The 26,691-nt window shown below is 36.3% G+C and overlaps 1 protein-coding gene across 4 annotated transcripts in view; it reads right to left on the reverse strand.

Annotated features, from left to right (window-relative positions):
* Positions 1–26,016, reverse strand: part of LOC107662007 (proton-coupled amino acid transporter 1-like) — a 43,953-nt gene extending 17,937 nt beyond the window's left edge. For 2 of the 4 annotated variants that reach the window (XR_001631161.1, XM_016451849.1), the window contains exons 1-10: positions 25,949–26,016; positions 25,172–25,283; positions 25,001–25,091; positions 23,407–23,495; positions 22,947–23,036; positions 22,019–22,103; positions 21,320–21,538; positions 19,139–19,237; positions 18,870–19,036; positions 11,457–11,626 (exon numbers count right to left, since the gene is read on the reverse strand). Coding sequence is in view for 3 of the 4 variants with exons in the window: in XM_016451849.1 (XP_016307335.1) it covers positions 11,457–11,626; positions 18,870–19,036; positions 19,139–19,237; positions 21,320–21,538; positions 22,019–22,103; positions 22,947–23,036; positions 23,407–23,495; positions 25,001–25,091; positions 25,172–25,283; positions 25,949–25,976 (1,150 nt within the window). In the remaining variant the exon portion in view is untranslated. Of the gene's footprint in view, positions 1–8,810; positions 8,942–9,234; positions 9,291–11,456; positions 11,627–18,869; positions 19,037–19,138; positions 19,238–21,319; positions 21,539–22,018; positions 22,104–22,946; positions 23,037–23,406; positions 23,496–25,000; positions 25,092–25,171; positions 25,284–25,948 lie in introns of those variants that run through there. The other 2 variants (XM_016451851.1, XM_016451850.1) reach the window with 2 other exon arrangements.
* Positions 26,017–26,691: the final 675 nt, after the last annotated feature.

Here is a 26,691-nt window from a genome sequence, read left to right on the forward strand (position 1 = left end):
CATTCATGGCTGCATATTATTTAATTCACGCAAAGTTACGTCTTTATTGGGACAGGACTTGACGGATTATCTTACATGACTCCGTGAGTTAATCTCTATTTCTGCTGCATAAACTGCATATCAGGTGCATAAAGCTGCATAAACTGCATATCAGGCATTTATGTAATATATCTCATTTGTGCATTAATGTTATGTTAAATAAAGTTTACTAACTACAGTAAATCAAGTACACGTGCACGCCGTTGTTGTTGTCTTGTTTCCCCTCAGATGCGCTGCAATGGTGATCCTGCGCGCAATTCTCAAAACATCATAGTTCAGCAAACCTTCAGCAAAACATGTTCTTTTGAGTTCCACAGAAGAAATTCGTCACAAGGGTGAGTAAATGATTAAATATATATTTTTATTTTTGGGTGAACTATGTCTTTCAGCTATCAAATGTCTCCTAAAGGCTGGAATACACTACACAACCTTTAAAACCTGAACAGATCATACAGTCATTCACTTACCGAAATAGTCACAGAGGAAAACTGGCCATCATACACTAAATGACTGAGGATCATACACTACCAGACTTTAAAGTCATTCCGTTCACAACAAACTCATGCAGAAACGTGTGCCTTGTTGCTAGGAGACACGTGACAAATGAAAACAACAAGTTCTAAACTCGGCTGCAAATATCACACGTCACAGTCTGTGACCACCATACACTACGCGATTTTCTATGAAATCTGTCAAAAAATCTGCAGACTGGCTCTGACTTTCAGCAACTAGCGTCAACTTATCCAAATCAGGGGAAAATCGGGGCAAAAATTGTGTAGTGCATTCCAGCCATAAGACGGATTTTAAAGGGGACGTCGGATGCCCATTTTCCACAAGTTGGTATGATTCTTTAGGGTCTTCATGAAATTTCTGCAACATGTTGTGTAAAACAACACCCATTTTACCTGGTCAAAAACAGCTCTGTTCACTGCGAGCTGTTCGGTGCATGTCTCTTTAAATGATAATGAGCTACTGCTTACTGCTTGAAGTCAAAATGTTTTAATGATGGATTTGTTTTTACAAACACAGCTTTTAACTTCACAGGATGTTCATTGATGGAGTGGAGTGGAGTGGATTACTTGTGGATTATTGTGATGTTTTTATCAGCTGTTGGACTCTCATTCTGACGGCACCCATTCACTGCAGAGGATCCATTGCTGAGCAAGTGATGTAAAGCTAAATTTCTCCAAATCTGTTCTGATTAAGAAACAAACTCATCTACATCTTGGATGGCCTGAGGGTGAGAACATTCACATTTTGGGGTGAACTATTCCTTTAAAGGTGCCATAGAATACAAAAATCACTTTTATAAGGTATTTGAACACAGTTGTGTGGCCACAGTGTAGGGCTGTGCAATTAATCGCATGCGATTAATTGCACAGCCCTACCGCAGTGTGTGAAAACAACCAGCATATAATGGTAAAAATCCACCCACTCATTTTTTTATAAACCCAATAAATCATAAACGGTCTCTCCAAACAAGCGGTTCCAGATTTCTCCCTATTATGACGTCATACTCGGGAAAGTCCCGCCCATTTGTGACACTCTCTGCCCTATTAGCATAGACCCCACCCTGAGTGAGAAACAGCAGTCCGCCATTACTGTTTTCTTGCTGTAGCTGCTGGAGATACAATGTCAGCGCCAAAGAGGCATTACAAGTATTGTGTTTCAGGATGCACCAACGAACATAGGAGTCATCATAGACCGCTGAGAACACGGTGGCTAAATTTCATTTTTGAAGGATATGTCCTGGGAAAAAACGGAAAAGTCTTATATGTTTGTGCTAATTATTTTACGCCAGCCTGCCTCACAAACAAGGGTCAGTTCAGCGCTGGAATTGTGCAAAGGTTGCTTCTGAAAAAGGGATCGATACCAACGCTTCGTGCACAAACGTCCAGACAAATTATGCATCACGCGTCATATTTTGTTTTCCAAAAGAGCTTCTTGGCTCTCTGTAATGCTAATGTTGCTAAAGCTACCATTGTCTCTGCCTGTTTTCACTGATGATGCCTTCACGTGCTACAAGAATGATCGTAAATAGGAATGTGGTAGTTAACAATTGCATTTGCAAGCAATGTGAAGTCCACCAGTTAAACCGTAACACCGGTATGCCGGAGCATGAGCTCTTGAAGCCCCGCCCTCTTCTGAAAAGGGAGGCGGGAGCACCAGCTCATTTGCATTTAAAGGGATAAACACAAAAACGGTACATTTGCCTCATACCCCGAAAGTGGCAATTTCAACAAGCTTTAAAAATTATTTGTGGGGTATTTTGAGCTAAAACTTCACATACACACTCTGGAGACATCAGAGACTTATTTTACATTTATAAAAAGGGGCATAATAGGGCAACTTTAAGTATGCTGTGTGTTTCATGCAAGTAGCTGCCTGTGTAGAGCGTTTCAAATCAGTCACTTATGAGGTTGTTTCAGTGAGGATGTTGGCAGCAGACAGCACACATGTACAGTAGCTCAATGGTTTTTGTAACATAGTGTTGTGTACCATTCATAATAGCTTGGTTGCATGATCTAACGTCTACACACTGTGCTCTTTTCTTCAACCTCAATAAAGGAAAAAAATTAATAAGGCTCACAACAGATGAACAGGACAACAACTTTCATAAGACCTCATTAATTTGAAAGCAAATAGCAAGAAAAACACTTTACACAACCGGGTCTGTGATCATGAGCCAAAGGACGAGGTAACCTAGGGACTTTAACATCCTTTCAGGCCAAATGCTAGATTACTCTTATGTTCTTAACATATTCTTGTTGCCTTAAATATAGCAGGATCTCATTTCCTAGTGACTTTTAGAGGGCGTATGATAGCTTTATCTTTATGATACACATGTCTGTTTTTGTAGAGTGACTGATGTTCTTAAAAGGTTTCGTGATTTCAAGAACCACCGCTTAACTGCTGCATGTTTTATAACCGCAGTCAGATCAAGTATCCTTCAGTTGAGACACTGGCAAACATAGATGGAGCGCATCATGGCCATGGTCTCTTCGCAGTCGAACAGTGTGCTGCTTTTTTATCTGCTGCAGTGCATTTCCCCGGCCTATGGGGTTCATCTAAGTACTGTATACAGCTGGGGTGATGGATGAGTGTGGAGGGATGTGCAGATCTATAAGCTCATTCATCTGGAGAGATACAACTATACAGTCCCTATACTGACACACCAATTACAGCCCAGCCTCAACATCAAAAGACCTTGAGAAGCTCTCATTAGTTTCTAAGGTGAACAAGTTGATTGACAGTTTCAATCTTTCAGAAAGAGGCCATATGAGGAGAGGGAAGTATTAGTTACTTAATTTTCTTTGGTCTGTTTTGCTGGGCACTACAGGAAAAATGAGCCAGATCATTTAATAAATGCACATCTAACATGAAAGATAATGGCCCCAGATGTGACATTGCATTATGTAGTAAATTTTGAGCTCTGCAACTCTACAAAAATGAATATTTTTCTGTTTAAATTTAAAGAAGTGTTTCTATTAAAAATAAATAAATCCATTAATATGCTCTATTCAAACTCGGCACTTAAACTTTGCTAATTCTAACTTGTATGTACACTACTGTTAAAAAAATTGGTTTTTTTTTTTTTTTTTTAAGAAATTAATACTTTTATTTACCAAGGATGCATTAAATTGATCAAAAGTGACAGTAAAGACATTTATAATATTACAAAAGTTTATTTCTTTTGATCTTTTTATTTAACAAATAATCCTGAAAAAAAAAAGATTCAGGTTTCCACAAAAAAACATTACGCAGAACAACTTTTTTTTTTTTACATTGATAATAATCAGAAATGTTTCTTGAGCAGCAAATCAATATATCAGAATGAATTCTGGAGGATCCTGTGACACTGGAGTAATGATGCTGAAAATTCAGTTTTGCATCACAGGAATAAATTACATTTTAAATTATATGAAAATATAAAACAACTACTTAAAAATTGTAATTAAATATTTTACAATATTACTAATTTGTTTACATGAGGGTATTATTTTAACCTACTTCTGAAATTACATTATATCGATATTTGTTGCTTTATTAAACAGGATGGAATGTTTGACTGAGAGAATGATTGACTTGACTGAATGAATAGAAAAATGACTTCTGTTAGTTACAGGGATATTAGAAAAGAGCTGTTCATGCCAAAGACAATAAGTTTTAATCGTTCTAATTTAATTGTTCTAATTCTATGACAATAGGGAGTCTATGACAAAAAAGTCACACAATAATAACAATATTGTTGGAATCACTTTCAGAATGATTTTTTCCCAGCTGCCAAAACATTGGCTGCCAATCAGAATCCATCTGATTTAAAGGGATTGTTCACCAAAAAATGAAACTTCTGTCATTATTTACCCACCCTCGTGTTGTTCCAAACCTGTATGACTGACTCTCTTATGTTGAACACAAAAGAAGATAATTTGAATAATGTTGGTAACCAAACATTTGACGGTAGCCATTGACTTCCATAGTATTTTTTCCATACTATAAACTCAGTGGCTACCGTCAGCTGGATACCAACATTCTATTTTTGTGTTCAACAGAAGAATTGCATACAGGTTTGGAACAACATAAGGGTGAGTGTGATGACATAATGACGACAGAAGTTTCATTTTTGGGTGAACAATTCCTTTTAAAAAAAAATGCAAATGCAAACTGCAAAAGTGGCACCACTCAAACCAAAGTAATGAAATAGTTTCAAATTCATCCCTATGTCAACATAACTAAAATGTTATAATAAAAGAATTTTAAAGCTATATATAAAAAAAAAATAAATAAATAAATAATCCCTTTTATGGAAAGAGTGTATATAATATAGCCTGTGCCATTTCCATGTCAAAACATCATGCATTTGCACGAACAACTAAAAATAATTGAACTCAAAAAGAAGCAAAGCTAGAAATCTTTGAAGTCATTTCCATCTCAAATATGTTTCAATACAAAAACACAAGCCCCAAGAGTTTAATTAGCTCTTATAGAGAATCGCTCATGACATGTCAATTAGCCTTCAGCTGAAATGCACACAGCCAGAACCAGACTATTCAGCTTTAAGAGGGATGAACAGACAATATAAATGCTGCATCCACGCTTCAGCAACTGCTCTCGTTCTGGTGAAAGTGGAGGAGATAACTTCCTTTAGCTATTGTCTCAGAATATCTGCCTTGGTGTCACTTACTCGTACTGAAATGGAAAACACACTTTTCCTTTGAATCTGCATGTCAATTAAATCAAATTGTAAAGAATGATAGAGCCTAAAAGATTAATTAGGAGAAAAGAGGAAAGCAGCATTTGCAAAGCATTTATGTATTGGTAAGCTGGTATGTGTTCCTTTGAAGTCTGGTTTGAAATCAAATCACAACATGAGCCTGAAAAATGGCAAATAAGTCTTTAATCTGTTTCATTTTTCTGTACACCAAAACCAGAACAACTAAAACTAAGCACAGAGAGGAAAATAAAACATCAGATCAGAGAGGAACAGTTTCCTGACAGTCCAAAATTTGTCTTAAGAGATTATCAGAAATACTGAAGCAATTAAACTTGTTTAAAAAGAATATCGCAACACAAACTGTGCAACGGCTCATGAATTTATAAGAACTGATACAGCATGCAAAATAAACTTTATCAGTGTGTGTCAGATGATTTTTGAAGTGAACTGGGATTTTACACTCTGCATATTCCTTTAAGGCATTTAAATCTTTAAACTGCTTGATTAGAAGCAATGAGCAATCCGTCCTACTTCTGCGGCGTTTGAACCGAACAAACCAGGACAGTTTCCTAAAAAGCTGAAGAATCTCTCATTTAAACATAAAGACTGTCATTCTTTTGTGTTGTTAAAAGAATAGTTCACACAAAAATGAAACTTCTGTGAGAATTTACTCACTCTCATGTCATTCCAAGCCTGTATGACTTTCTTTTGCGAAACATACACAGAAGTGTGACACAAGATCTTAACTGATAGACTGGAGTGGTGTGGATTATTGTGATGTTTTATCAGCTGTTTGGACTCTAATTTTGACGGCACCCATTCACTGCAGAGGCATGTAATGCTACATTTCTCTAAATCTGATGAAAAAACAAACTCATCTACATCTTGGATGGCCTGAGGGTGAGGACATTTTCAGCAAATTTTCATTTTTGGGTGAACTATTCCTTTAAAACTTGTGACAAACTTTAAATATAGTCCTTGTGACAACTTTCCATTGGAACAACTAACCCCAATCTCACATACGGATTTGGATTTTGTATGTTGACGTGTTTCTGGCATGTATATATGTGTATGTTCTGTAACCGAACACTACTTTTGAAGTGACGCCACTCTTTTGCGCAAACAGCTCTATAAACTAATTCTGTATGCCAACTATATGTCAGACAGCAGTGAAGCCCTTGAAGCACAACGGATCAGTCCTCTTGCCAAACACAGTGTTCTTGTCTTCTGACGCTATTCTCTGCGACACATGCTTATTGCATCCGCACTATCAGCACAGCCCAGCCCAGCCACTGCTGGCCTTTGATGGATTCTGCATACACTTGTGATCATACGAGGAGGAAGAAGAGCCTCAGCTCTGCACACTAGATGAAGCCCTCTAGCTTCTCTCTGCAGATCTTTGACTCAGATGTCACATCCAACACTCTTGGTCCCTCTTCATCTCCAAGACAAAGGCACTGTCAGCCACATCCTGTTTGCCCTCAATGAGCCAACGCAGAGAGCCTCCAGTGTTTGATTTTGAATTCCGAATTAAAAAAGGAAGGAAGTGAGTTAAGACTCTAATGCTACAGAGTGAATATTGATGCAAATTGCTGAGCAGACAGAAGAACGCTGTACTTTATTCTATGCTTACACTGAGATCATCCCGATGGACTGAAAACTTCCAGCGAAGCTGCAAACCAGAACAAAAGTTGGAAAAAACAAAGACTGAGGTATCGAGGGTTGTTGCAATAAGAAAGTTTAAAGGTCACATATTTTACACCTTTCTGGAGTTTTATTTTAGGTTTTGATATCCTTAAGAATATATATTTGCGGTATAAGTACCAAAAACCATCTCAATATATGTTTTACAGCTCCTCTCTCAGGAGCTCTGCTGAGAACAGGTTGATTTTGGCCTGGCTAATTAATATTCATGAGCCTCTCTTCTGATTGGCCTGTTGTTTTCTGAGCGCACACTTCTTATCAGAAAAGGTTCAATAAAGTATTGTCTTTTACAGTGACATTACCTACCTTTACTTTACATAGAGTACATTTAAATTAAGATGTGAATATTTTCTAGAAATAAAAATTCCAGAAACTAATTTTGAATTTTTTCATAGTCGTGAGATGCATAAGAAATCTTTAGACGCGTAACACAAACCATAATCCATAACAACAAAAGACAATTCTTTATTTAACCTTTTCTGACAAGAAGTGTGTGCTGCAAACGCGAGCATTGTTGACTATCGTTTCTGTCCAGTCCGCTCGTTTTATCGCATTTAACCACAGCTGTCGTCGTTTTTTTTGTCTGGCGGTGGCAGCAGGTATGCTTTAAAATTGGAGCCTCTACTACGTCGATTCTGGCACCCAACATCACAATAAGACGATATTTTAAGCTCCTTATGTAGCTGAATCTGCACTGGTTTGAATCGGTCGCCTCCAGTTTCCCCTTTGTATTGCCTCCAGCTAGCGCGATGACGTAATTGTGACGTCGGCCCTAAAAGGGTCTATATATCTTGAATTAAGTTTTTTTTTCCCCCCATTGACTGATTGGTCTTTAAACCTCAAGAAATTTGGTTGCATTTATGGCTCAATGACCCATTAAAAAATAGCATTCATGATAAAAAAAAAGACAAAAACCTCTTCCTTGTCGTATTTATGTTTCATATGGAAAGGTTTTAATTGAATGACTCTAAATATGTCCTGTGTTTTAAAAAGTAATAATACTGAACTGCTTTTTTAATGTACACTACCATTTAAAAGTTTGGGGTCTGCAAGATTTTAAACAACTCACCAAATTGACATTTATTGAATCAAAAATACATTAAAAACAGTAATATTATAAAATATTTTTAGTTATTTATTTAAAATAACTATTTACCATTTGAATAGATTTTATAATGTAATTTATTTCTGTGATGCAAGGCTGTATTTTCAGCATCATTACTCCAGTCTTCAATGTCACATGATCTTTCAGAAATCATAATATGCTGCTCAAGAAACATTTCTGATTATTATCACTGTTGCAAACAGTTGTGCTGCTTACTATTTTTGTGGAAACTGTGATACATTTTTTAGGATTCTTGAGATGGTCCTCAAACCCACCCATCTCCACCCCTAAACCTACCAATCTCCACCCCCTAGACGTGGATCCAACCACGCCCCCTGGATCTTGTGTTCTGCAGTAAGGGGCTACTGGGATTCTTAGATGAATCTTTTGTAAGTTTATAAATGTCACTTTTGATCAATTGAATGCATCCTTGCTGAATATAAGTATTCTTTCTAAAAAAAATTCTTTTAAATCTTACTGACAACAAACTTTTGAATGGTACTACATTTTTTAAATAATTCGCTTTTAAAAACAAAATAAATAAAATCACAATGACAATTATACTATAAAAATACCAATTTTATGCAGTTTTGCTTCTCAAGTACCTATAACATGTTTTAAAAACAAGACACAACAACCGATTAAGAAAATAGTATTTTTTGCAGAGATAAAAAAAATAATCTGACAGAGGTACACAATATGAAAACTGTGACAGAAAGGACTGTCAACTTAACTGTATTTGTTGGCTCCACAATTTTGACCTGAAGTCAGTGACATTCAAATGGAGGGCGTGAAGAATGGCTAAAAATGTCTGGTAGCTGAAGACCGTCTGAACTAAATGGTTAGTGGAGCGTCCAGCACTCTGTCAAAGTATCATTCTGAGGAAATGACAACAGATTGCGGTCAGCACAAGCTTTGATTAGGCACTCCTGGACATGCCCATTTGTAACTGCCCGACATAAAGTGTGATGAACTGTGAAGGTGCTTTGATGGCATCTTCACCTCAGAAACTCATCCTGTGTGAATCAGTGTGATTAATATTCAGAAAGCTGACCAACCCACAATCAAGCCTTACACCCAGTAACTGATAATAAGGAAAAAGAGTTGCACACAAACTTACCCAAAAATGAAAATTCGGTCATCATTTACTCACCCTCAAGTTGTTTAAGGTGTGGGATTTATGTTATTGTCCTTTAGTAATATCCACTAATATCACACGTGTTCACACTGGGTCATGTATGAAAAAACATTCATTACATTTCACATCACAGCTAATGCATCACATGACATTTTCATTCACTTCTATTCTCAAAAAGTCAAATAAAAACATCAAGCACAATGCCTTGGACGATTTAAACTCGAAAGGCCCCTGCTGCCCATGTCACCAGTGACATTATCACACGGGAGATTGCAAAAAAACAATGTTTACAATGCTCAATTTAACTAATTACCAAATATAATCTCGCAGCTGCACATCCGACTCCATGCCAACACCACAATGCTGACAATTTTCCCTCCACACTTGAAATCCATTAACATGACCGCTGAAATGGTTCCTGCGAATACTGCTTTAATGTTTCTGCTTTAAAGGGGTCATATGATGCTGCTAAAAAGAACATTATTTTGTGCATTTGGTGTAATGAAATGGAGAAAGGAAAAATTGAAATCGCATCATATGACCCCTTTAAACCAGTTCAAAGCTACTAGGCCGACACAAGCAACAACACAGGAACACTAGGAGCATATTGATTTCTCTAGTTCTTCATACAGTGCTTTTCAAACCATTAACAAATATTTTTCCAGGCATGCTACACATTATCAGATAATAGAAGTACAAAAGTAAATTTCCCGAAACCTGTCAAGAACATGTTTGGGTCATATTTTACCCCAAAAATCGAACAAAATAATAAATAAAATATATAGAAATTGCACTTTTGTTCAAAACTTTGGGTTTTACCATGATTACCGTGATGATAAAACCAGAGTAATTCTATTCTATTTTTGCCACACACACACAAAAAAAAAGTTAATGGAGACTTATCTCAGAATTCGGATTTTTTTGTTGCAAATCTGACATATTTTCTCAGAATTTTGACAAAAAAAGTCAGAATTGTGAGATATACATAAAGATAGAGTTTACATCTCAAAATTCTGAGAAAAAAATGAATTGTGATAGTTGTGAGATATAAACTCAGAATTGTGAGGAAAAAATACCTTTTTTATTTTTATATTCTATATAATTCAGCTTAGTCTTGACAGTAATAAGTTATATTTTAAAACCTATTTCTAAAAATAGAAAACAGTTGTTTTAAATTGCAACAATGTCACAGTATTACTGTTTTTACTATAATTTAAATCAAACAAATGCAGCCTTGGTGAGTATGAGAATCATATGAATATATTCTACCATCTAAATGATTTGTGCAGGTTTTCATATTTTTTTAATATATGTTCCTGACAGAAGTTTTACTCAAAACTTTAAGACAGAAAAGTGGTGTAAAGAAATATTGGGTAAACGATGAATTATGAAAATGAAACCTAGCACTAGCAGTAACATGCATTAGTATGTAATCTACATGTTTGATCCTCATGTGACACCTGAGATTAAGTAAAGTATATTAAGATTAATAGGCTGTTCATGTAAGTGGGATCCGTGTTAACAAGATGAAGGAGTGCTCAAGACTGCCTCCTAGTGAAGAAAACACTATCAGCTGCTGCTCATGTCTCAAACAGGGGTTAACAACCTCACGTTTGAAGGGAAATCAATACAACCACTAAAAACAAAGGACTAACCTTTGATATTTCTAAAAATATATTTAAACGGCTAGGAAGAGGCTGTTGTGCTGTAAGTAGAGTGATCTGGTTGAGCACGTGTGCCATTCACGACAATTTTTAAAAGAGAAGGCATGATTTCCTTCATTTACAGATAAAGAGGCACACATTCATGTTCACTATCCAACCACACTATGCGACCCACCTACTTCGTGCAACCAAAACACAAACCTCATTTCCAGCACCCCATCTGAACATCTATCGCACGGCTGAGTCACATGCGGAAAAAAATTAGCAGTTGTGTTCAAGGTCCGGCTTATTTCAGAAGAAGTGACAAAAGGTAAAAATAGACTTCTAACAATGACAAATGTTCTGTGAAGTGGCTGAACAATCTTGAGCCACAATTCCACACGTGCATGAATGCGTGCAGAAGCAAATGAGCCATTGAAAACGCTCCTGACTTTTGACGCAAGCGGCTCAACGGCTGATGGTTTTAGCTGAAAGACTGCTGGAGTGAAGAGGTTTTTGGTTGTTTTAAGGTGTTTTGTTCAACCCAGTCTCATAAAAATACGTACCTCTGTGTACATTTCTGCAGGTTGGTTTTGTTGCAGCACGACTTACATGTGAGGCCTACGAGAGCCACGCGGATGCTGAGGTCCACCATCAATGCCCATCTGGGACCGCAGCACGCCACCGCCGGTGGGATCAGGATCTCTGCTGACACGTAGAACTGCAGCGCATAAGTGATGTAGATCCCAAAAGAGTAAAGCAGCTTCACGGCCTGATATAACCTATAGAACAGACAGACATTAGACATGTTTTTTTATTTATTTCTGCAACCACTGATGTCGAACTGATCACAGAATCATAGAATATAAACCGCTTAGACTGGTCTTAAAAAGTTAGTCATCTAATTTTTATTCTTTAAGACTGGTCATAACATTTTAAAGTCAGTTATAAAAAGGGAGAATGGTCTAATTTGAATCCAAAAAGTAAGTCTGATTACCTCTTGGCTAGCTACTAGTTGATGAAACTAGACACAGTCTTAACATAGTGGCTATGTTTATGCAACTGGCCACTGGTCTTTCAAGCCTGCTTGATTTACAAGCCTGCTTCGACTGGACTGACTGGAGTGTTTTTGAAGCTGCTGCCACCAATATGGATGAATTCACAGAAACTGTAACATCATACATCTGTTTCAGTGAGGATATGTATATTCGTACTAGGACTTATTTAACATACAACAATAGGCGCGTTTCCATTACAGATTTGCGCAAAACTTTGGCGATATTTTATAAATGTCGATAAAAAAGTATTGTGAAATGACGGCGTTTCCATTAACAGATGTTATGCGACTAAAACTACATTTTTTCCTCTCGCGATAAGTCATGGCAACGGATTTTGGCTACACTAGCCATTATATTTAATCGAAGGAGGCGTATGCATGTATCTTGACAGAAGCAGCGCGGAGAGCAGCTTCTGGGACGTGCCGTGGCGCGACTTGTAACACAAGCGTTGACTAGAGTGGCCGCGATCAGCTCCGGTGGCCATTTTGGAGCCGTAACATGCCGCAGACGTGTGCAGTGTAAATAGTCTAAGAATTAATGGCAGGGAATGGCAGGCCTTATACTTGAGAGCAGCCACATATGAAGTGTTTCTTGGAGGTTATATTACAATGAGGAATGATCATATGGCTTTTTACGTATGCCATGTGACCTTTAAATGCAAAAAAAACGTTTCCATTGCAATTTTGCGAAATATTCCTTTTTCGAATTGCCTGAAAAAGCACCTCATGCGAGCGTAAAAGCTTTTTTGCTATATATGGGAATTTTTTCGAAGTTGACGCGTTTCCAATAGGCGTATTTTAAATTCGCAATTTCAATTTGCGCAATTTGAAGGGTAATGGAAACGCAGCTAGTGACAAACCATGGTACACAGCAAAACTTAAAAAAAAGAGGATGCCTACAGGAGTGGGGTCAGAATCTTGTATAAACAGGCCAAAAACACAGTGACAAAGGAGATCAGAGTGGCTAAGAGAAGCTACTCCAAAAAGCTGGAAAACCAGTTTTCTGCCAATGACCTTGCATCATTATAAGGACCGAAAGACATCACAAAGCACAAGACACCATCCCCCAGCACTGTAGAGAATCAACAACTGGCCGACGATTTGAATGAGTTTTATTGCAGATTTGAAAAACCCTGTCTCACACCCCACACCCATTCTGACCTTATCTCCATGGATCGATTAACCCAGACGGCCCAGACGGTGTTACACCAGCCTGTCTGAAAACCTGTGCTGACCAGCTGGCCCCCATCTTCACACAGATCTTCAACAGATCACTGGAGCTGTGCGAAGTCCCTGCCTGCTTCAAACGCTCCACTATCATCCCCATCCCAAAGAAACCCAAAATTACAGGACTAAATGATTAGAGACCTGTGGCAGGTTAAAGAGCTGGCTGTCTAGTGCAGTTAAAGCAACCTGGAGCTGAACACGCTCAAAACAGTGGAGATGATAGCGGACTTCAGGAGGAACTAGGGGTGTAACGGTTCTCGGTAAAAAAAAACTAACCGTACCGTTCTCCACCCATGGATCAGAACGCACTTGCGTTCAACTTAAATCTGACAACGCATCTGTAATATGGCTTCTTAAAAATAACAACACGTTAAACAGACAGAGTTCGGCTAATATATGTTTCTGTCGATGGATACGTATTCTGGCTTCCCAATACATTACAACAACAGCAACGAGAAAAAAACAAAAAAAAAAACACCTTGGATAAACGAGTCACTCATTGTATACTTTGTTCAATGCGAGTGCTGCTGGAATATGACCAGTCAGTTAAGTCAGTTATACCCGGGTGTTGATAGCACATGTGCGCAGGTGAGACCTGAACAGCACACATTGCTATCTGTGCTATCTGCGAACTCATTAAGCCTTGCCAGTTTAAACAATCCAGAGCCAGATGCAAATGAGTACTTGCGCGTACAGTGGGAAGATGTGTGCTGCGCTCATCCGAAGCGCCAAACTCGTGTCTCAGAGAGCGTGCAAATATAGAGTCTTGTGCTTGAACGGACAAATTCACACAAAAATTATAACATGCCTGTCTTGGCGAGTATCCTAGCAGACATAGTCAGCTGAACGTACAGTATCAGTGTACTGGATCCGTGCATTGTCTTAAAGTTTTTAATGTTAATCAAACAACAAAAGACAAGGAAATCACTCACTGCATGCTCTTGATAGGATCTTGATTGTAACTTTAATAAGGATTAATCTTTTATACATACAGTCAAATATGCAATGTTATTTTACTTTTGATTACTTCAATTTCTGTACCTAAAAACTAATGTTAGACCTACCTAAAAAACCTGAAAAGCACTGTTCATTATATTTGTATCTTTGCTCTATTGTATTTATTTGTGCTGTTGCTTGTAGTTAGATTATTTGTTCTCATTTTCTTTATTTTTCTTTGACAGTATAGTCCTTTTTTCCCTAAACATAGCAATAACCCTAACCAAACCGTACTGAAACGGTGACTTAACTGTGATACAAACCGAATCGTGAGTAATTTGAACCAATACACCCCTAGGAGGAACCCCCCTGCACTCCCTCCACTCACCATCATGGACAGCACTGTAACAACAGTGGAGTCCTTCAAGTTCCTGGGCACCACCATCTATCAGGACCTGAAGTGGGAGTTCCACATAGACTCCGTAGTCAAGAAGACAGCAGTGCTGTACTTCCTTCGCCAGCTGAGGAAGTTCAACCTGACACAGGAGCTGCTGATACAGCTCTACTCTGCAGTCACTGAATCCGTCCTCTGCACTTCTATAACTGTCTGGTTCAGCTCCCATCCCAAAGAAACCCAAAATTACAGGACTAAATGATTAGAGACCTGTGGCAGGTTAAAGAGCTGGCTGTCTAGTGCAGTTAAAGCAACCTGGAGCTGAACACGCTCAAAACAGTGGAGATGATAGCGGACTTCAGGAGGAACTAGGGGTGTAACGGTTCTCGGTAAAAAAAACTAACCGTACCGTTCTCCACCCATGGATCAGAACGCACTTGCGTTCAACTTAAATCTGACAACGCATCTGTAATATGGCTTCTTAAAAATAACAACACGTTAAACAGACAGAGTTCGGCTAATATATGTTTCTGTCGATGGATACGTATTCTGGCTTCCCAATACATTACAACAACAGCAACGAGAAAAAAACAAAAAAAAAAACACCTTGGATAAACGAGTCACTCATTGTATACTTTGTTCAATGCGAGTGCTGCTGGAATATGACCAGTCAGTTATGCCGTCATCACCCGGGTGTTGATAGCACATGTGCGCAGGTGAGACCTGAACAGCACACATTGCTATCTGCGTTTAAACTAAACTCATTAAGCCTTGCCAGTTTAAACAATCCAGAGCCAGATGCAAATGAGTACTTGCGCGTACAGTGGGAAGATGTGTGCTGCGCTCATCCGAAGCGCCAAACTCGTGTCTCAGAGAGCGTGCAAATATAGAGTCTTGTGCTTGAACGGACAAATTCACACAAAAATTATAACATGCCTGTCTTGGCGAGTATCCTAGCAGACATAGTCAGCTGAACGTACAGTATCAGTGTACTGGATCCGTGCATTGTCTTAAAGTTTTTAATGTTAATCAAACAACAAAAGACAAGGAAATCACTCACTGCATGCTCTTGATAGGATCTTGATTGTAACTTTAATAAGGATTAATCTTTTATACATACAGTCAAATATGCAATGTTATTTTACTTTTGATTACTTCAATTTCTGTACCTAAAAACTAATGTTAGACCTACCTAAAAAACCTGAAAAGCACTGTTCATTATATTTGTATCTTTGCTCTATTGTATTTATTTGTGCTGTTGCTTGTAGTTAGATTATTTGTTCTCATTTTCTTTATTTTTCTTTGACAGTATAGTCCTTTTTTCCCTAAACATAGCAATAACCCTAACCAAACCGTACTGAAACGGTGACTTAACTGTGATACAAACCGAATCGTGAGTAATTTGAACCAATACACCCCTAGGAGGAACCCCCCTGCACTCCCTCCACTCACCATCATGGACAGCACTGTAACAACAGTGGAGTCCTTCAAGTTCCTGGGCACCACCATCTATCAGGACCTGAAGTGGGAGTTCCACATAGACTCCGTAGTCAAGAAGACAGCAGTGCTGTACTTCCTTCGCCAGCTGAGGAAGTTCAACCTGACACAGGAGCTGCTGATACAGCTCTACTCTGCAGTCACTGAATCCGTCCTCTGCACTTCTATAACTGTCTGGTTCAGCTCAGCTACCAAATCAGACCTTAGAAGACTGAAGCGGAGAGTCCGGACTGCTGAGCGAATCACTGGTACAACCCTCCCCACTCTCCAAGAACTGCACTCATCCAGAGTGAGTAAAAGAGCTGGCAAAATCATTCTGGACCCCTCACACCCAGCCCACTTCCTCTTTGAAATGTTGCCATCTGGTTGGCGCTACAGAGCACTGAGCACCAGAACGGCCAGGCATAAGAACAATTTCTTCCCTCAGGCAATCCATCTCATGAACAGTTAACTTGGCAATAAACGTGTAATACACAACACTATCTATACATTGATTTATTTAACACACATACACTACCGGTCAAAAGTTTGGGATCAGAACTATTTTTTTTTTTTTACAGGGGTTTCTTATACTCATCAAGGCTGCATTTATCTGATCAAAAATACAGGAAAAAATTTAATATTGTGAAATATTATTATGATGGAGCATTTGCCTCTGGAGTGACACATCAATCACTAAACCATAATAGCAACACAAGACTGACACTTCTGCAATTTTGCATAGAGTCCACAGCTTCTCCTTTGCACCGGAGTTTGTCAGCAGGAAACACTGATGTCAATGGGTGTATTTGGGTCTGTTCCCAGTTCCTTAGTATTTTCAGTCAGCTTTTTTGTCACCTGGGCTCAGTGACCTGTTCAGAATGCTTTCTTTGTATTCGCCTGAAGTGAATAAGCCTAAAACTGAGAATCTGAAATCAACTTAGAAACAACTAAACAACTTTTTATATATATATATATATACATTTATTTATTTAACACACATACCTCTTTTTACATTTCCTTGCATTTGTTCATAACACACCTGTACACACAAATACCATCTATTGTCTATTTTGTATATTGTGTATTTTTTTTTAATTTTCTGTATATTGTTATTTCCTATTTGCTTATCCTATTTTTATTCTTTTTATCATCTGTGTCTTGTATTGTCAGTGTCATTCTGTTTGTGCTGTGGAAGCTTCTGTGACCAAAACTAATTCCTTGTATGTGTAAACATACCTGGCAATAAAGCTCTTTCTGATTCTGATTCTGATTCTGATTCTGAAAGAAAGAAAAAAGTTGATAATATTCATTATACACTGTAAAATTCAGTAGAAAAATGGAACCGATAACTGTCATGTCTGTTTTGGGTTTTGTTCACATTAAGGTTTTCATGTCTTTTATTTTGTTATTCTCTGTCATGGTTCCTGTTTGTCATTTGTTCCCTTGCTCCTTATTAGTTTTTATTATTGTGCACTTTTATCACTTACACTACTAAAAACTTTTTTGTTATTAATTGATCAAAAATATAGTAAAAAAGTAATATTGTGAAATCTTATTACAATTAAAAATATTTATTTACGTTTATTCATTTTAAAATGTAATTTATGCAATTCCTGTGATGCAAAGCTGAATTTTCTGCATCAACACTCCAGTCTTCAGTAAAACAGTAATAAAAAAAAACAGTAATCTTGTGAAAATATTATTACAGTTTAAAATAACTGTTTTCTACTTGAATATTTTTTATAATGTAATTTATTCCTGTGATGACAAAGCTGAATTTTCAGCATCAATCCAGTCTTCAGCGTCACATGATCCTTCAGAAATCATTCTAATATGCTAATATGAAGAAACATTTATTATTATTATCAATGTTGAAAACAGTTGCGCTGCTTCATATTTTTGTGGAAACCATGATACATTTTTTTTCAGGATTCTTTGATGAATAGAAAGTTCAAAGAACAGCATTTATTTCCGGAGTTTGTCAGCAAGAAACACTGATGTCAATGGGTGTATTTGGGTCTGTTCCCAGTTCCTTAGTATTTTCAGTCAGCTTTTTTGTCACCTGGGCTCAGTGACCTGTTCAGAATGCTTTCTTTGTATTCGCCTGAAGTGAATAAGCCTAAAACTGAGAATCTGAAATCAACTTAGAAACAACATTAGTTTTTATTATTGTGCACTTTTATCACTTACACTACTAAAAACTTTTTTGTTATTAATTGATCAAAAATATAGTAAAAAAGTAATATTGTGAAATCTTATTACAATTAAAAATATTTATTTACGTTTATTCATTTTAAAATGTAATTTATGCAATTCCTGTGATGCAAAGCTGAATTTTCTGCATCAACACTCCAGTCTTCAGTAAAACAGTAATAAAAAAAAACAGTAATCTTGTGAAAATATTATTACAGTTTAAAATAACTGTTTTCTACTTGAATATTTTTTATAATGTAATTTATTCCTGTGATGACAAAGCTGAATTTTCAGCATCAATCCAGTCTTCAGCGTCACATGATCCTTCAGAAATCATTCTAATATGCTAATATGAAGAAACATTTATTATTATTATCAATGTTGAAAACAGTTGCGCTGCTTCATATTTTTGTGGAAACCATGATACATTTTTTTTCAGGATTCTTTGATGAATAGAAAGTTCAAAGAACAGCATTTATTTGAAATAAAATTTATTGTAATTTTTTCTTCTTCTTTTTTTTTTTTGAGCATGATTGTGCATGGATACTAGTCTCATGTCCATCCTAAAAATCAGGATAGCTTTTGTGCATTATATTTTTGTAATGTCTTGTATAATTTCAGTTTTCGGTTTCTTTTTCATAATAATCATCATAATCAACAAAATCAATAAAACAAACAAACAAACAATAAATAAATTGGACTAGTACACAATAAACATTAAAGATTCCCTGGCACTCACCAGCACAATGGTAAATTTAAAGTGATGCTGCCCCGGATATGCTCTCCGAAGCCAATGAAGCCAATGGTGCCCAGGGTGATGTAGAGGGTGGTGACGATGCCCATGCCAAGATACAGGACTATGGTGAAGTTTCTGGGATTCTGCATCTTATTCTCAAGTGGGAGCACCTGATGAAGTTGGAGTATGACACCTTTTTGAAATGAACTTTTTTCACTTGAATAATTTTTCTGTGGTGACAAGCAAAATATCAGAGCAAAAGAAAAACTTACAACTCCAATTCCCTCAAAGGCGAATATTGCTGTTCCAAAGAAGAGAGGATAGTCAACTCCTCTTCCTGCCAGCGGGAGGTTGATAGGGTATGGGATATTCTGACAAAGCAAAGAAGGAACAGAAAAAAAAAAAAAAAGTCTGACAGTCTGTGACATTATGAATATAAAAATAAAAAAAAAGGTTGCATGAATATATAGTGGACTCCCAAAGCCTGAGACGATGAAAATGCTTCTATTTAACGTTTTCTCGTTTTTTTCTGTTGCATTTACTTGATCAAAATTACAGTAAAAGTTGTGAAATATTATTGTTGTTTAGAACAACTGTTTTCTATTTGAATATATTTGAAAATATAATTTATTCCTATGATGCAATGCTGAATTTTCAGCATCATTACTCCAGTCTTCAGTGTCACGTTCCTTCAGAAATCATTTTAATATGCTGATTTGCTGCTCAAGAAACATTTCAATTTATTATCAATTATTATCAATGTTGAAAACAGTTGTGTGCTTTCATATTTTTCTGTAAACCATGATACTTTTTTTATTTCAGCATTTATTGATGAATAGAAACTTGATGAATAAAACACCATTTATTTGAAATAGAAATATTTATAAAATTATACAAAGTCTTTATTGTCATTTGATACATTTAATGCATCCTTAAAAGTTTTAATTTCTTACAAAAAAATTAAATCTTACTGACCCCACACTTAATAATAGTTATAATTAATAGTTATAGGTAATAGGTATAGTTAAACAGTCATTATATTAAATATTTCTTATTAATTACACATTGTAAATATTTTTTATTTACATATGTCAAATTTTGTGATAAAAATGATTATATAATAGAACTTTTATATTTACAAAGTCTCAGACTTTTCGGACACATTGTATAAATCCGATTTTTAAATAATTTTTGGAGCACAAATGTTATACAAATGAAATCATGAATACAATTCACAGTATAAATTTACAGTGATTGTATGACATGTTGTACTGGTTCAAGATGCATTTAGAGGAAACGTTTTATGTCCTTTGGCAGCTCTGTAAGCATTTTTGAAACCCTTGACTCTTTACAAAAAAATGTTTTCCAAACAACAAACCAATTTGCAATCTCGAGCCAGCTTCCCCTTGCTGTTTCCACCAAGACAAATGTTCTTTCCTCACTGAAAAATTCTGTTACCTTCTTGCTTGTTTCTCAGTAGCTGCCCTGCTGATTACAGGCGGAGAGTCTGATAAAAGCATTTAAAGCTGTTCAATATGAAATTGGCTCTAAAAAACAACCCTGAAACCTGTCATTGAAACTTAACTCTTCATCCATAACATCTTAGACTCAATCAGCAGCCCGGGGAGAGGTCTTGGTCCTGAGGATTGCTTGGAGCAAAGTATCTATTGCAAACCTTTTTAAACATTCTGTTTGAAAAGTGTATCTGTGCTACATATGCGTTTAAAATAAACAAAAATTTGTTTACTATTTTGTTATCTAATGCATATATAGTGTTTTTTTTATATATATACATATACCTGGGTCAGCTCAGCATCTGACGGCTGACGGTTTCACGGTACATGACGGTGTATATTTTTTTTCATGCATGACTGGGTGTTAACCATATTTTCTACTGATTGAGAGAGGAAATACTGCAGTATAGTCAGTATGAATATTCTATGGAAAAAAGCCGCTAAAAGGGTCTGAAAGTTGCTAAATCTAGTGCTAAAGTCGCGCTCGTGTGTGAGATGTGGGAGCTGATGGCAGCGGGCGGTGGATATTTGTGGCAGTCAATGTGGATATTGTGGATGAGTTCTTCTGTGTCATCACGTTCTATTAGTTCTACAGCTTCAGTTTCGGAACTTTCACGCTTAGTAACACATACAGCTGTTCCCTCACCACAGTGCAACAGTGAAAAGGGACCCCTTTCAAACAGTGTCGCGTTCCGAACGTTGTTTAAGCGACATACACCGGTATTGCGGTATTTAAAAAATTAATATCATAACAAAAATAAACACCGGTATTCGGTATGAACCGGTATACCGCCCAGCACTAGGCTACAGTAACATACGTGACACTAAACACTATAAAGAATGATACAATATATGAAATGTAACTTGTAAGAAATTCAGGCCATACACTGAAACACTTTCACCATATTAAGTGTGTGTTGTGTGTTTAATGTGTCTTACCGTCAGACAGTAGTAGTAAATGAGGACCAGGCTGATACACATGGAAATGTTTGCTACAAACGACAGAGGAGCCAAGTACTTGAGGTTGCGGATAAACACCAACACGATCACAAAGGGCAGGAAGAAGAGCATGTAGAGGCGAGAGTCATAGCTGGGGACAATCACTGCGGTTTCGTTGTTGTGACAGTTCACGGTCGTCCCGTTTGCGGTCTCAACCACCTACAATATGCAAGCAAATGGAAAGATTCTTTGATGACAGTAACAATGCTCCTTTAACAACCTGACAGAGAATTTTACATTTGTAAGTTCAAATTATAGAAAGGAAGTACATCTTTTTGTTGGGGGAAGCAAACTTGGGAGGTTATTTAATCAAGAGAACTGAAGCGCAATGCTGCCCTCTTGTGGTGAGTAAATTTGCTCATAGTATTTCTGTTGCATTTACAAAAGCTTTTATCTAAAAGGAACATATATTGTTTTTAAAGTTTATAAGTTCACTGTGAATTAAATCTAGCAAACAGTATCATGTTCTACCAGTTGGCCTACACGAACACTACTGTTTTCTCTGGATTATTATTTTTTTAATATGAAAATAAAGGACATTATGCTTTGTGTGATTCTGAAGAGTATTATTTGAATGTGAGAAAAACCTTTACTGAAATCTGAAAAATGTCTCTTCTTCTGTATTTAAAGCTCTCTTACCTGTTTGACATTGTCGCTGAGGAACACAAAGTAAACGCAGCAGAAGCCCAGCTGGGTTATGTTGAGGAACATATTCACCACACGCCTGAAAGCCAAAAAACAAAAAAAACAAACACAAATCAACGTTTAGGTACAGGTCAAACTACTATTTTTGTAATTTCACAATAATCTAAATGTCACAAATCCAGCCATTTAGACATCAATGTTTTGCATAAATGCTGTTCTTTTGAACTTTCTATTCATCAAATAACAGTTTCAACAAAAATGTATAATATTGATAATAATTAGAATTGTTTCTCGAGCAGCAAATAAGCATATTAGAATTATTTCGGGAGGATCATGTGACACTGAAGACTGATAATTCAGCTTTGTCATTACAAAAATAAATTACATTTACATTTTTTTTTAAATTGCAATAATATTTCACAATACTCTAATTTTTATTGTATTTTTCATTAAATAAATGCAGCTTTGGTGAGCATAAGAGACTTCATTCAAAAACAAGAAAAAAAATCTTACTGCCCCCAAACTTTTGATTGTTAGAGTACATCTACTAGACAAGAATCACCTAGAAAGCACTGTGCTATAATCATGGCGTATAAACATCTGATAAACATCTTAAAAAGAGCAGTTTCATGTAATATATAATATTATCTAATGAGCTTTTAACATCTGACAAGGAACATTTCATATCACAGATGAGCAAATGCTCTTATAATAACATCTTCATATTAACAGATGCATGTGTGCTATCATGTGCAAGATGTGAAACAGTGACGTTGCACAGAGATCAAGTGCCGAGAGAGTCATGTGACAAAGGGTTAAAGAATGTGGTGAGAACAGCACAAGGAGAAAGTCAACTTTAACATACTGCTGAATTTAAAAACTGCCCTGTAAGCAGTGAAACACAGACGTTCAGTTACTGTACCTTCCCCACAAAGAGTGTCTGCTCAGCCACGACACATTCTCCATGCCATACTCCACTGCTTCTCCATAGGAAAGAAAGGGCTTGCCCATCCTTAATAGAGAATATTTTATTAAAAAAAAAAAAACAAAAAAAAACACCTTTTGTGTGCATGACAGAAACACGAGAATTTATTCTTACCAACTAAAAAATGTTCCTAAATAATCAAACACATCAATTTAATTACTAGACCATGGGTGAATAAATAAATAAATAGATAAATAAATAAATGGATATATAAATAAATAAATAGATGAATGGATATATAGATAGATAGATTGACAGATAGATGGTAGATAGATGGTAGGTAGATAGATAGATAGATAGATAGATAGATAGATAGATAGAGACAGACAGACAGACAGACAGAGTCAAAAACATGAGGGACAACATTTCTAAAAACATTCAAGCTGTTTATTCTTACTTTGCACTTAAATGATGTGCACATTTCACGAGGAGGTTCATGCAATGAACAGCCACGACACCCATAGCCAGAAGACTTAAAGGCCCCACCTGCAGAATGAGAAGAGACAGAGAGCATCAAACCATTGATGAAGCATGTCTAATCAACTACAACTTTAATTAATTGGAGTAAAGTATTTTAAACACAGCCCACCAGGAACAGTCTGAAATAGAGTGCTTTAACATGGCACTCAACATGTTAACACAGTTGGTCATGGCTCTTCTACTGATTTCAACTGATCTAATTATCTCATTTATAATGTAATTTATTCCTGTGATCAAAGCTGAATTTTCAGCATCATTACTCCAGTCTTCAGTGTCACATGATCTTCAGAAATCATTCTAATATGCTGATTTGCTGCTCAAGAAACATTTCTGATTATTATCACTGTTGAAAACAGTGGTGCTGCTTTTTTGTGGAAACTGATAGATTGTTAGAGGCCCCAAATAAAGCAGATTGTTGAGAAAGTGTATGCGATTACTCTTCCATGTGACCAGAGTCATGATTTGTTTGGTGCATAAAATGGGAAGAAAAAAAATCTTCTGTTCAAAAGTTTGGGGTCAGTAAGATATTTTCTAAGAAATGAATACATTATCCAGCAAGGAGGACACATTGATTTGATCTGAAGTTACAATAAAAACATTTATAATGACACTAAATATGTCTATTTCAAATAAATGCTGTTCTTTTGAACTTTCTATTCATCAAAGAATCCCGGGGAAAAAAAGTATCATGGTTTCCACAACACAACACAACTGTTTTCAACATTGATATTAATAATAAAAGTTTCTCGAGCAGCAAATCAGCATATTAGAATGATTTCTGAAGGATTATGTGATACTGAAGACTGGAGTAATGATGCTGAAAATTCAGCTTTACATCACAGGAATAAATTACATTTTAAATAGTAATAATATTTTCACATTATTACTGATTTACTGTATTTTTGATTAAATAAATGCAGCCTTGGTGAGCAAAAGAATTTTGAACGGCAAAATCTTGGGAAGAGATAATGAAATAATAAATTCTTTAAAATTAAAACTGAAAGTTATACTTAACCTTTTTTGTTTCCTTAAACTGCAACAAGCCAGCATTTTTATTTACTCAACAATTCTTACTTGTTCTTGGCGAGTGTTAATTCTGCACCCTGACTGTAGCTTCTCTCTTTTTATTAATGAATACATGTACTGTATGTGCTGCTCCTGTGAGCTTTACATCCCCTGACAACTGTATCAGACAACTGCATTCTCTCTTCAAACACCAAAACGTGTCCTAGGTGTGCAAGTTCTTAAAAATTTACTTACGGTAAACGTGAGAGAAAAGAAACTGAAAGGCTGACATGATATTGACATAAGTAGATCATGTTCAGATAAGTACATACTACAGCTGCCACAATCATACAACAGGATAAAATCTCAAAGAGCAGCGTACGTGCAACTATACACATTTTAAAGCAATGATGTGCTTTTATTAAAGGCAACCAGAACACAAGACCAGAACATTTAAAAATATAACATCATGAGCGTTTATCTCCAAATTAAATTTTCTGTCCTACCACGAGTCCTGCATTCTTGACAGCCAGAGGCAAGCCGAGGAGTCCCGTACCAATATTTCCTTTAAGTAAATGGATTAAGGTCTGAAAAAACCTAAACAAAAAACATATTAACACAAAATTAAAAACAGGTCTATGAACATGAAAGTTTTAAAAGGTGATCACAGTGCTTACGAGGATCCTGTTCTTCCTCCGATTCGTTCATATTCTGTCTGTCGTGGGGAACCGGGTGAATGGATGGGCTCATCTTCAGCAGGGCTCTCATCTCTTCTAGAAAAGTCTGAGCCTAGGATCAACACACAAATATAGCTTTCACATAATCTTAAACAATGAACAAAAAACACATACGCTACCCTTCAAACGTTTATGAAAAAAGTCTCTTATGTTCTTCAAAGCTGCATTTATTTGATCAAAAATTGAGTAAAAACAGTAATATTGTGAAATATTGTTACAATTTCAAATAACTGATTTCCAATATATTGTAAAATGTAATTTATTCCTGTGATGACAAAGCTGAATTTTAAGCATCATTACTCCAGTCTTCAGTGCAGGGTTATTATCGTTAACAATATAGACACATTTAAAGAAAAAAAAAAAATAAAACTACAAAAATTACTAAAACTTCGAAATGAAAATGAAAAGAGAAACAGTAAAAATAAAAACTAATTCAAATAATAATAAAAAAATATTAATCTCTCAATCATACATATAGAAATCATTCTAATATACGGATTTGCAGCCGAACAAATATTTTTGTGGAAACCATGATACTTTTTAATCATTTTTGATCAATGTCTTTCAAAAAGAATCTTCAAACTTTACTGCATGTTGTTTGTTAATTTATTTATGGCATTATCTTTTACCAGTTTTATTTATTTATTTATTTTAAGCTTAGCCACAGAAAATAAAGGTCACAATCAGTGTCACATAATGAAAAGGAAATTGGTTTACCATCCTGATGGTTGATATCAGAGGCCATGCTTGCTTTGGTGGGGTGTAATTCGCCACTGAGAGCTTCACTGATCAAAAGCTTCCCTGCGGAGACGCTGCATCTACAGGCTCTGTGATCGCAGACAAATGGACAGATTTAATAGCCCTCCCAGAACACACCAATGACGCACAATGTGCCCTTTCTGCATCATTATATTCGGTATCATCTCTTGGGGCTAAAAACAATATGAGGATTTCAAATATGCCAAATGGTAGTATGCAGTCAACATTAGTTATATCTGACACTTTAATATATAGCTGTGAGAATTTCACAGAGCAGCTCATATTAACTACTGCATCATTCACAGCCACCATCTGTATTATTACGCATGTAGAGAAGACGATTATGAATTATTAATGTTTTGTCAAATATGCTTTTTATGTCAGCTGTAAACACTACTATGTTTTATAGTGCTGAAGACAGGGTGCTCATGAGGGTGAAATACACCAGCTGCACAAGTCAAAAAGATATCACAACTATTCCAAACCACATAATTGTGGAACTAAATATTCAGCCACTGAACAGTAAAAGCTAACTGACATTAAAACACAACAACAAAAAGACTTGGCTTAATTCCCCCATCACACAATATAATTATAACCTGAAGTTGTGAATGTTATAAGCTTAAAAAAAGAAAGCTTGATTATTTTGCTAGTTGTGTGCGCATGAACAACCATGGTATTGTATGATAATGCAAAGCAGC

The sequence above is a fragment of the Sinocyclocheilus anshuiensis genome, unplaced genomic scaffold (genome assembly GCF_001515605.1).
Source record: "Sinocyclocheilus anshuiensis isolate Anshui unplaced genomic scaffold, SAMN03320099.WGS_v1.1 scaffold535, whole genome shotgun sequence".
Classification (NCBI taxonomy): Eukaryota; Metazoa; Chordata; class Actinopteri; order Cypriniformes; family Cyprinidae; genus Sinocyclocheilus; species Sinocyclocheilus anshuiensis.